The sequence below is a fragment of the Oryctolagus cuniculus genome, chromosome 8 (genome assembly GCF_051225735.1).
Source record: "Oryctolagus cuniculus isolate XC-2025 breed Fujian yellow rabbit chromosome 8, ASM5122573v1, whole genome shotgun sequence".
Lineage (NCBI taxonomy): Eukaryota > Metazoa > Chordata > Mammalia > Lagomorpha > Leporidae > Oryctolagus > Oryctolagus cuniculus.
In genome coordinates, this window is record NC_142874.1 from 118,550,332 (window position 1) to 118,562,412 (window position 12,081).

At 53.0% G+C, this 12,081-nt stretch overlaps 1 protein-coding gene across 11 annotated transcripts in view; it reads right to left on the reverse strand.

Moving 5' to 3' along the window:
• SEPTIN11 (septin 11) overlaps window positions 1–11,668 on the reverse strand; it is a 153,041-nt gene extending 141,373 nt beyond the window's left edge. For all 11 annotated transcript variants that reach the window (XM_089303197.1, XM_089303202.1, XM_089303199.1 and 8 more), the window contains exon 1: window positions 11,439–11,668. In XM_089303197.1, coding sequence (XP_089159323.1) covers window positions 11,439–11,465 — 27 coding nt within the window. In that variant the 5' untranslated portion in view covers window positions 11,466–11,668. The remainder of the gene's footprint in view (window positions 1–11,438) is intronic.
• Between the last annotated feature and the right edge of the window lie 413 nt (window positions 11,669–12,081).

The following is a 12,081-nucleotide window of genomic DNA, read 5'->3' on the forward strand; positions in this document are numbered from 1 at the left end:
GGCAGAGTTACAGGCAGAGAGGGAGGTCCTTCATCTACTGGTTCACCCCCTGAATAAAAGCAATGGCCAGAGATGGGCTGATCTGAAGCCAGGAACCAGGAGCTTCTTTCAGGTCTCCCACATGGGTGGCTTCTTCCAGTCTCCCACATGGGTGCAGAGACCCACACACTTGGGCCATCTTCCACTGCTTTCCCAGGCCATTAACAGAGAGCTGGATCAGAACTAGAGCAGCCTAGACTCAAATCAGTGCCCTTTTGGGGAGCCAGCACCCCAGGCAGAGGCTTAACCTACTGTGCCAGAGTACCAGCCCCCGTATCCTGTTTCTAGAATATAAAAATGCAACTGGCTTGAAATGGTAAACTAAACAAATGACAAAACAGATTTGACACTACATACTTAAAAGCAAGCATTTCCATCCTGAGTAAGAGTTCCATTCCAAGGAAGCAGAAATGAAAATGGTAGAAAGTTTAGGTGAGATTAAGTGTAGCTTTTTTTTTTTAAACAAAGTTTAAAGTCTGCCCTCCAAAAAACAGCAGTGAAAACCTAGTAAAAGTACAGTTGGTTCTCAGCACTTTTTAAAAACATCGAAGAGTAAGGTGGCATGTTACAAAAGTTAACACTCCTACTCCCTTATTTGTATAAGGCAAAAGTAGAGCCTTGAACCAGAAAACAAAGTGCTTTCATTTAAGTTTCCCCAAAATGCAATGATTTGCTAAGAGTCTGCAGGCAGGCAGTTGTTTACAAACGTGATGCAGGGGACCAGGACAGGGAGATTGGGAAGAGTGAAACAGGGGAAGATGACAGAGCTAATCACCTGGCAGGCTGAGACTGGGGTCTCCAGGGACCCTCTGAGAAACCAGAGACCAGTCCTCAGAATCATCCAGCATAATGACAAGGAAGAAGCACCTGCCCACCAGCTTCCATAGCCCATCAAGCTAAGGTCGTCCCATGGGATGCTGACTCAGGTCAGAAGAGCTCAGCAGAACCTAAGCGCTTGCAGCAGAGAAGTTTGGGGCACAAAGGAAAGCTTTGAGCTCTACACCAGCCTGTGGTTTGGCCAGCAGTGGCTGGAATAGAAAGGTGGACGGAGAGGTTGTGGGGCTGGCGCCAGTCTTATCTAATCCAAGCCTTAGCCAACTGAGCCGAAGGATAAACGTCCACTCATCCAGTCAATGCTAGACAGTAGGGGACAGAACACAGCCCCTCCCATGACTCCCGCAAAACAGACCAAGAATGCAAGGGTGGCGCCGTGGACAGCAGAACATACTGCTTACGGCAATGAGATCTGACTTTTTATATGATCACAACTATATTAGATAATTCTTCTGTATTTAATAAAGACAACTTAAAAGAACAGGGACAGGGGCCCCAAGCCCTGCGACACACAGAAATACAGAAGGCAGTCAATGCTGCAGGAATTTAGAGACAGTCACCAGTGCATGAATCGGCACGTGGTGGCATCACGGAGGAGGCACTGGACCCCCGCCTCACAGACAAGCTCCGACCGGCACATGCCCACATGCCGGATCCTACTGGGGGGAGGGGAGGACTGGTGTAAAGTGCTCACTTTCCCGGGATCACTCACTCTCACTGAGGGCCAGTGTCCTACACGTGGGGTGTGCAAATGTTAGTTCTGGATTTATCTAAGGATCTTCCAGGGAGGGTCACTTATCACTGCACAGATGAAGTAAGTGCCTGCCTTGCCTAGGGTCACAAAGCTTGGTAGACGGCACAGCTGATGCCCCGGGGACCCAGGCAGGCTGGCTCCGGAGCCTACATACTTGACCAAAATGCGACCCAGAATTGCCTCTCAGTAGAGAGCACACAGCGAGGGGAGACATGTGCAATCTGAGACGTCTGCATGTAGGAACGGAGCGGCTGGGAAAGGTCGGATCTGGAGGCGTCCCAAGGGGGACAGTGCTGTCAGGCAGCTGGCTGGAGAAGAGCCTCAGAACCATTTCCCAGAGAGCGCAGTCCCACAGCTGGGGCCAGCACGGAGCAGCTCAGAAGGTCACCGCCACTCCTCCCTTGGCGATGAGGCCACCGGAAACTCATCAGGAGTGGACAGTGGAAGCGATCACATGCCTTCATTCTGGCTGCTTCTCTCTCTCTCTCTCTCTCTCTCTCTCTCACACACACACACACACACACACACACCATTTAGCATATACTGCTGGAATCAAAGTAGGACAAATGGTGAGAAAAATCATTATAGGGGCCGGCGCTGTGGCACAACGGGTTAACGCTCTGACCTGAAGCGCCGGCATCCCATATGAGCGCCGGTTTGGGACTTGGCTGCTCCTCTTCCCATCCAGCTTTCTGCTATGGCCTGGGAAAGTAGTGGAAGATGGCCCAAGTGCTTGGTACCCTGCACCCAAGTGGGAGACCCGGAAGAAGCTCCTGGCTCCCTGGCTTTGGATCAGCACAGCTCCAGCCTTTGTGACCAATTGGGAAGTGAACCATATGGATGAAAGACCTCTCTCTCTCTCTTTCTGCTTCTCCTCTCTCTGTGTAACTGTGACTTTCAAATAAATAAATAAATCTTAGAGAGAAAGAAAGGCAGGCAGGCCATTATAGGCAAAGCCAATTGTTTAAAAACAATAAAGGCTTCACAGTGGATTCCCACCTGGGATGCTGTGGGTCCTGTCAGGACTCACAACCTGGCCCCATGGGTCTCAGGCTAGGTTGAGTGACACACAGAGGGCCCACCCACCCCTATTCTGCTGAATTCAGTCCATGTGCTTGAGTCAACAAAGCTGTGTCAAAGTAACCCATCGGCCGGCGCCGCGGCTCACTAGGCTAATCCTCCACCTTGCAGCGCCAGCACACCAGGTTCTAGTCCCGGTCGGGGCGCTGGATTCTGTCCCGGTTGCCCCTCTTCCAGGCCAGCTCTCTGCTGTGGCCAGGGAGTGCAGTGGAGGATGGCCCAAGTGCTTGGGCCCTGCACCCCATGGGAGACCAGGATAAGTACCTGGCTCCTGCCATCGGATCAGCACGGTGAGCCGGCCGCGGCGGCCATTGGAGGGTGAACCAATGGCAAAGGAAGACCTTTCTCTCTGTCTCTCTCACTGTCCACTCTGCCTGTCCAAAAAAAAAAAAAAAAAAAAAAGTAACCCATCAAAGAGATTGAGGAGTTAGCTCCAGGTCCTGCACAGCTCTCTGTCCTCTGCCACCAGACAGGCAATGTCCCTCTGCCAGGGGCCCAGAAAATACCCCAGAGGATGGAAGAGACAAGAATCCCCCTTCAAAAATATGAACCCCAAGTGACCCGCACTTGGCGCCAATCTGTCACCCCCACACCACTGGGTGTGCCTGTGGGTCCACAGTCACCCCACTAACAGCTGCCATAGGTTAGGTTGGTGAAGTTTACCTGGGCCTCAGTTTCCTGCCTATATTGCTTCCCAGGTATCTTGTGAGGATACAGCGAGATCATTTTCTCAGTGATATTGAATGGAGTGTGTTTTGAAATCAAGATGCCAAAGAAGTGTGGCTTCCTCCAGGGGTGGGGAGCCCTTTCATCTGCCAAGGGCCATTTGGATATTTATAGCATCATTCACAGGTCACAGAAAATTGTCAACTTAAAAATCAGCTGGCTACAGGTGTATTTCCTGCCTGTGGTTGCCTTGGCAGGCCAGACCAAGTGATCCTGTGGGCCTTCTGTGGCCCACGGGCTGCGTGTTCCCCACCTCTGTGGGAATCTAGACTGAAGCCTGGGGGCAAGCCTGTTCTCTCCCCCAACAGTTAGGCCTGAACAAGTTTAATGGGCACCCTTAATGAGCTTCTCAAACTTGGTACTGGGATGAAAACAGTACACACAAAAAGAAAAGAATGACAATGGCATGAAATCTCAAAAGCCACCTGCCTCTGGGGCCGGTGTTGTGCTGTAGCAGGTCAAGCCTGTATTAGATGACATCAGCAACCCACCCTCAGAGCAGCAGGTGGAGTTCCAGCTGCTCCGCTTCTGACCCAGCTCCCTGCTAATACGCCTGGGAAAGCAGGGGGAGATGACACGAGTGCTTGGGCCAACCACATGGGAGACCTGGATGGAGCTCCTGGCTCCTGACTTCGGTCTGGCCCAGCCCTGGCCATTGCAGCCATTTGGGGAGTAAACTAGTGGATGAAGATCTGTCTCTCTGCTTTCCAAATAAATAAAATAAATCTCTATATTTTAAAATAAATAAATAAAGAGGAACCATGGCTTTTAACGGACTTTGCTCCTATTCACAGAGGATTCATGGGGTTGGTGTTTTTTTAATTTCCTTTTTGGAAACTCTGACTGCTATTTGAAGTCCCAGGTGGGATGGATCCTCCCACCCACTCCCACCTGCCCCCTTTAGGACTCAGCTGCTGAGTGTCTAAGAAAGCAATAAGTTTCAGTTCTGTATCCCGAGTTAGGACTCAATGAGTAAGACTGACAGAAGAAGAGCTGTGGCTGTCACAGGCGGTCACTGGACCCTGCTTCCTCCATGTCCCCTCCCTCAGTCTTCATTTCTTCTGCCCTGAAGGAACCAGGGCCCTGATTCATGCTCATCTCACCTCTGCTACAAGGAACCTCAGGGATTAGCACCCTACAGGCACCAACGCCAAGAATCCCAGCTACCCAAAGCTGGGGCCCAAGGGTGGACAGGATAGGAAGTGTCTAAAGGGCTGCGTGCTAAACACCATCTTTAAAGAATGCATTGCCTGTTTCAGGGGCTCCCACCCCCACTCCATCCTCCCCATACACCCACCTCTGAATGCCCCTGTCCCAGCTGCATTGGGTTTCCTTCCAGGGCTCACTCTCACTGCGGAAGCTCCACACCTGTGACTTGGGGCACTCTGCCACCGCCAAGTCCCTGCCTCAGGCCCACTGCTTACTTATTCTTCAGCGAAAATTCCTGGGGGCACTGGGGCCTGCCTCAATTGCTCACCATCATAACCTCAGCAGCTGCGTAGAAGGCTCACGGGAATGCGATGCCACTGAGGTCTGACAGCGCTAACAAAGATTACAGATGCCTAAGTATGCTGAGGGCTATTTTGTTTTTCAATTTCCAACCTAGCTATATTACTGTGATTCTACTTTTATAAGAGGGAAACTGGAAAAGGAAAAAAAAAAACTTTTCTCAAAGGAATGCTACTTAGTTATAAAAAAAAATAAGAATAGGGGGTCGGCACCATGACGCAGTAGGTTAATCCTCTACCTGCTCACTGGCATCCTATATGGGCGCCGGTTCTGTCCTGGTTGCTCCTCTTCCAGTCCAGCTCTCTGCTGTGGCATGAGAGCTCAGTGGAGGATGGCCCAAGTGCTTTGACCCCTGCAACCGCATGGGAGACCAGGAGGAAGCACCTGGCTCCTGGCTTCGGACTGACGTAGTTCTGTCCATTGCGGCCATTTGGGTAGTGAATCAGCAGAAGCAAGACCTTTCTCTCTGTCTCTCCCTCTGCCTGTAACTCTACCTCTCAAATAAATAAATAAAATCTTAAAAAAACACACACAGCTCTTAAAAAAATAATACAAATTTTATGTTATGGGCATTTTAATTTTTTTGGCAAAAAGCAAAAGTGAAGAAAAGGGGGCAGGTGTTTGGAGCAGTGGTTAAGATGCCCCTTGGGACACACAATCCCATATTGGAGTACCTGGCTCAAGTCCCAGCTACTCTACTTCAGAGCCAGCTTCCTGCTGATTGCATCCTGGGGGCCAGTGGATGATGGCTTAAGGACTTGGGCTCCTCTCACCCATGTGGGAGACAGAGCTCTGTCTGGGCTCCCTTCTGGCCTGGCCCTAACCTGGCTGTTGTGGGCATTTGACGAGTAAACCACCAGATTGAAGGGGTGTGTGTGTGTGTGTGTGTGTGAAAATGAGTTCCTTTTATTTATTTGAAAGACAGTTACAGAGAAAGAGAGGGAAAGACAGATCTTCCAGGAACTCTGTCTGGATGGCAGGAGCCCAGGACATGGGCCATCTTCCACTGCTTTCCCAGGTGGATTGGAAATGGGGCAGCCTGAAGTGGTGCTCATATCAGATGCAGGTGTCGTGCATGGCAGCCAAACCTGCTGTGCCACAATGCTGGCCCTGAAAATATTTTTTTTTTTTGACAGAGTAGACAGTGAGAGTGAGAGAGAGAGAGAGAGAGAGAAAGGTCTTTCTTCTGTTGGTTCACCCACCAAATGGCTGCTATGGCCGGCGTACTGCGCCAATCCGAAGCCAGGTGCTTCTCCTGTCTCCATGTGGGTGCAGGGCCCAAGCACTTGGGCCATCCTCCACTGCACTCCTGGGCCACAGCAGAGAGCTGGACTGGAAGAGGAGCAACCGGGACAGAATCTGGCTGGGACTAGAACCGGGGGTGCTGGCACTGCAGGTGGAGGATTAGCCTAGTAAGCTGCGGCGCCAACCGAAAATAAATTCTTAAAAAGCAGGAACAAAATCCCCATATCAGGTACTACAGGCATTCTTTTCTGGGCATGTCTCCCTCCCACCTCTCCTCCTTAGCCTGTTCCTTTTCTCAAGGCATCCCACTCCATCCCCAGGGTCATAGTTCAGCAGGTAGACAGCATGTGTCCACACAACTGAACTTCCTGTGTCACTTGCCAATGTGCTACACCTACGGCCACCAATCCTTTTATTCTTAAAAAAGTGCTGGAGAGCTTTGGCTTTAGTCCTGCACGGGAACAGACTGCTGCCTTCCCCCTCAAGCCAGGCCTGCAATGATGCAAATTTTATTTCCAATCGCCCAGTGAATGTTCTGTGGAAGCCTATCTCCTCTAGTACGGAGGCTGTGTACTGTTTATATGTTCAGCAGCAGCTGCACTGCTGGGCTGTGGGTACTGTTCAGTTGGGAGTTTTCGGTTAATCTGGACTGATTTTTAAAAAGGAAGGCGGCATCAATTATAGTGCAAAGTAGGTCTCCTTGGGAAAAAGGGTAGGGGATTTAGAACTGCTGGGTCTTTGTTTAAATAATGGTTCAGTTTTGCTGATCCCCACTGAGGCTCTGAAAGACAGATAAAATCCAAAAGCAGCCTCTCCCTGCCACCAATTGCAAGGTCCTCTCTAAAGAGGAAAAACAGGCTCAGAAAACTACATGGAGCCTGCTCCAAGTCTAAACCCAAGGCCCATCATCAGTGTGGCATTGTCAGTGGGTAGAAATGCTCGGTCTTTAGAAAATCAATCAAAGCAGGCCATCCAAATGACAGGACAGCAGCCACTCAATCCCTCGTTCCTTTGTGGGGACCCAGACACAGCGCAGCCCATGCCCGGAGATTAAGCGTCTGTTTCCCCCATTGTAAGAGTGTTCCAGTGCTGAGACAGGGCCCCCCTCCAGGCACACACATTGGCTCCTACATTGCAGTGTACACAATGTGGATGACGCCTGCTGTAGTAAACCTCAAAAAGGTGAGGAAAATGCACTAGGAAGCTAAACCCTGTTACATCAGAGCAGCGGGACACAGGTAGTGTCATTCTTTTAATCGGTTCCTCGGGTCTGCTTTTTCATTGTAACAGATACTTTTTAAAGAAGACAATTTAAGAAATAAAGTAATGCATCTTGAACACTTCTTGCATCCCTTAGTATTTGTTAAGTAGTAGACCCCATATGTGTACAAGGGACAGCGCGGACAAAAGTGTTCCTATTTTTAAAAGCCACGCCCTGGCTTGGCAGTGTCTTTGTCATTTAGATGGTTCTCCAAGGACCGCTCCCCCCCCCCCACACACCCCAGCTTCATTAATTTTTCTCCAAGAACACCAGCCAGAGCCCTCCATCTGGGACCACATCCTGAAATCATAGGAATGGCAGTTCCATAACAAGGGAAAATACTATTTCCTTGTCCCTTTCCCCCCCAAGGGTTGAGCTGTGCACAATGAGCCCCAGACAGACCCTTTACCTGAGTCATAACTGTTGACTTAGCAATAGGCACCTAATTCCCTTCCCGCTGAAGAGCTTAGAGGCCACTGAGGCTTGTCACTGTACTACACACATGGGCACTAAACCTTTCAGAAATAAAAGCTCCAGGTAAGGAAAGAATTCCTCGCTCGTCTTCTGCTGAACCCCTGACACCTGGAGCAGCACCTGACACAAGTGCTCAACAAATGGAGTTAAATGAGCAAATGGCAAGCATGGGTTTCCATTTCTTTAGGTTCAACAGATAACAGAGCAATCAGACAGCCTGCCTAAAGGATATCATAGGGAAATCGTCACCACTGGAAAAGTGTACACACGTGACTTCTGTTAGGGATAAAGTAAGAAATGTCTGCACTCAGGAGGAAGTTGAACCAAATGCCCTGGGAAGTTCTTCTGAACTCCTAGAATCTATAACCTGATAGCAGCACATCTTAAGAGGGCAGATCAGCTACATAAAGAGCCAGGTAAATTACCACATTCTATTTAAAATAAAGAGCTGCCCCTTACTAGCCAAGAGTTACACTCTGGGAACAGCAGGTGTGCTTCAGGGGCATCACAGGGCCACGCCCAACGCCCACGGGAACTGCAGATGCGAGCGCTGGAGATTCGAGCTGAAACACACACCACCACTCCAAGCTGAGGCTTTCTGCTCACAAGCAGCAACAGACGCCCTGACAAACACCTAAATTTAGCCTTCAGATTCAAATGATCGCAACTGAATATACCCGCGTCATAAGATCGAAATTTCATCATCTGCATATAAGCATGTTTGCCAACTAAAGTGTCATATTTACCCGGGACACCACACTCATGTTCCAATTCAAGAATGTCTACAATGGAGGCCAAAGCAGCCAGATTGAATTTTCTTCGGTCTGGATGGCAGAAGCCATTCATAGGGACAGGAGACATGCTCAGGTTTTCTCAGGCAACTTTTTAAAAGATCTAATTAATTCTCGTGGAGGAACTAAGACAATTCCATTAACACATAAATTGACTTTAGGGGATTCCTTTCCCTCCCGCTCTCTTCCTTTCTTCTGTGAACAGGGAACTGGAGGGGCAGAGAATTGCCACACTAAACTTGCTGGGTCTGGAGAAATCAGCCTCTGCGTTGGCCGGGGTTGTTTTGAGGCACAGAGCACATAGTAAGCCAGGAGGGCATCTGGCCTGGCAGTTAAGATGCCCACACCCCAAATGAGAGGGCCGGGGTCTGACTCCCAACTCAGACTCCTGACTCCACCTTCCTGCTAATTCAGACCCAGGGAGACAGCAACGAAGGCTGGAGTAGCTGGGATCCTGCCACCCAGAGGGGAGACCTAGATGATGGTGGGCTCCTGCTCCTGGCTTCAGCACAGCCCAATCACTGCTGTTGCAAGCATTTGGGGAGGGAACCAGCTACTGGGCCCTCTCCTCATCTCCCTCTCTGTCTTGCAAATAAAATCTAAAGAAAAAATGTTTCAAACAGTAACCCAATGAATGAAGTGTAACAGTTCAGCAGTTCCCTGAAAATGTGATCACAAGGTTTCTAAAGTGTATTAGCAGACTTTGACATTGTAGTCAAATCTTGACCACGCATATAGGGTAGTGGGGGGAGGGCACTTCTGGTTTTAAATTGCCAAGTAATTTAATCTTAATTCCAGTGACAACAGGAAATATGCAGAAAGTTACCTCCTCTGTACACACATACTTTTAAAAATCTCCCCTATTATTTGAAAGAAAGAGGTCCCACACAAGAATTCTGTGGGATTAAGCTCACATATGGTTAGCAGACCGAGTGTTGAATCCGATTCTGGCCACACAAGGAAATCTGCAATCCACATACCGTTTCCATTGAGCCGGCACATACGAACTAACTAATTTATAGAATATGTGCAGCAAATTATTTCCTCCACCGCCCCCACCCCTCAAGAATGCACCAGCAATAGGCGTTCCCGAAAAAACCACCCCCACACAACAATGCTTTCCTACCCCCTCGCCAGTTTATCTAAAGCAAATGTTGTTTTAGTTCTCTGAATCGAACCCTGGCGATGTGTACTGGGGGGAGGGGGAGGAGTCATTTAACCAGGCAAACTTAACCTCCAAGGACCTCAATTTCCTCACCAGAAAAATGAAAGAATTAGCCCGGAGACCACGCCAACTCCCGTGGTGACGACGTACGACCGCTAATTATCAGGAGCACAATTTGTGTGCAAAAGGAAACTAGGATTCTTAAAAGTCTTTCAATAAATAGTGGACTTTAGAGGGCCTCAAAGACTGAGCCACACTTCGATATGACCCCTGCACACGCCCTCAGCGGGGAAAACCGTCGTAGAAAGCACCGCGGCCGCCGAACCGCCACGCCGAGCCACAACACGCGCGGGGGGTGCTCCGCCAACTTCCCGCCCGGCCGCAGGCCGGGGCGCCCGAGGTGCGAGCGTCTGCGGAGGGGCTTGGGCGCACCACCTAGCTTCTCTGCGGTTTCCGAGCCCCCCAGGTCTCGGTGAGACTTTCTCGTCCGTGGGCTACAAGATCTCCGAAGCCGCCACCTGCAGCCACAGAGCGGCGGGACCCAGATGAGCAAAGAGGCGGCAGCAGGGCTGGAGGGACCTCGCCCCCGGAGCCGGCGGGGCAGAAGCGGACTTTGAGCTACGACAAAGAGAAGGGGAAAGAGATGGAGGACTCCGCCTTTCCCATCCCGCTCAGCTCCTTCCAATATAAAGGAAAGGCCGCCGCCGCCCCTTCCTCCGCGCTTCGCCCGGGATGTGGAGCCGGCGCGAAGCCGCAGCCTCCGAGTCCCGCTCCTCTCCCGCCGCGCGTGCGGAAGCCTGCGCCCCAGAGGCGCGCCCTCCACCGGCGCCCCGGCCTCCACGCCCTGGGCAGGGACACCCACCCCGCTCCCCGCGCCTGCGGGGGGCACCGCTTCTCCACGCACCCGCCCTCCCTTCCTCTTCCTCTCCGGCCTTCCAATACTTCCCTCCCTCCCTCCCAACCACCACCACCCCAAGGCAGCCTCTGGAAAACTTTGTGCGTCTGGCGACGGCTTTGTCCGCAGCCTGGGCAGGGCCCGGTCGCCCGGCTGGGTGCCTGAGGGTGTCCGGGATCTCACAATGCACGAGGGAAACCACCACGGAAACCCCACCCCTTGACCCGCTGCCACAGCCGTGTGACACGCTGCGCCCCGGCGCGCCATCCCCACGCCCCGATCGCCCCGGGGCGCGGGGGAGCCGGGAGGAAGCCCCCGCACCCGGCGCCTTTCCCGACCGTCACGAGGGCCACGGCGTGCGCGGGGAGAGGGGGGTCGCTGGGAAACGCCAAGGCTAAGGCGCCCTCTTCGAAGAGGGCGCATAGGCGAGGGGTTCCTTTTCTCCCGCGTCCCGGGAATAGGGGCGCGACGAGACGATGCACTGTTGCATCACGCGGCGACTGAGCGTCTGGGGTCCTCGCTCTCCGCTCAGCCCCAGACGCGCGCCCAAATCCACGCACACACCCACAAGCCCCCGCCCGGCGCCCCGCTGGCCTCCCCGGCACCCGCCCCAAAGCCCAGACCACCCCGGCGGCGAGCGAGGGAAGCGAGGGCCCAGCACTCACAGACGGTCTCCCCACGGCCACGGCCATCGCGGCTGCGGCTGCGGCTGCGCCCGGGTGCGCTCCACCGACGCTGGCTGCTGCTAGCGCTCCGGCTCCGGCTGCGCCCGGGTGCTCTCCGCCGACACTGGCGGCTGCCAGAGCTAGGGCTCCGGCTCGCCTCCCCCGCGCCTCGCTCGCGGCTGCGCTCTGCTGGCGCCCGGCTCCCGCTCGCAGCCCGCGGCATCTGCTCCCCCCACGCCACCGCCCCTCCCGCTTTATTGGAGCAACATGGCCACCCGCCTGGAAGGGACCATTTGCTTCCGCAGGAAGGGGTGTGAGCGTGCATGCCGCGAGAAGGCAAGTGTTGAGCGGGCTCCCCGCCGCCGTCAGAGCGCCCCCGGCGCGAGGCTCGCCCTCCTCGGCATTGGTGGCCCACTGCCAAGCGGCCCTCTCCGGTGCCACCAAGGTTATGCCCCAACGTGCGCGCTGTCTGCTCCCCGTCCGGTTCCACCATGTGCTGGAGTCCGAGCAAGGGCCTGGGCGCGGAGGTTCCAGCGCCCGGTCTCGCCACGCGCCTTTTCGAGGCGGGCGGCTACCGCGGCCGCGGGCCGGGGAAGAGGGGCGCAGGGACCATAGCTGGAGTAAAGTTGGCCGCGGACGAGCC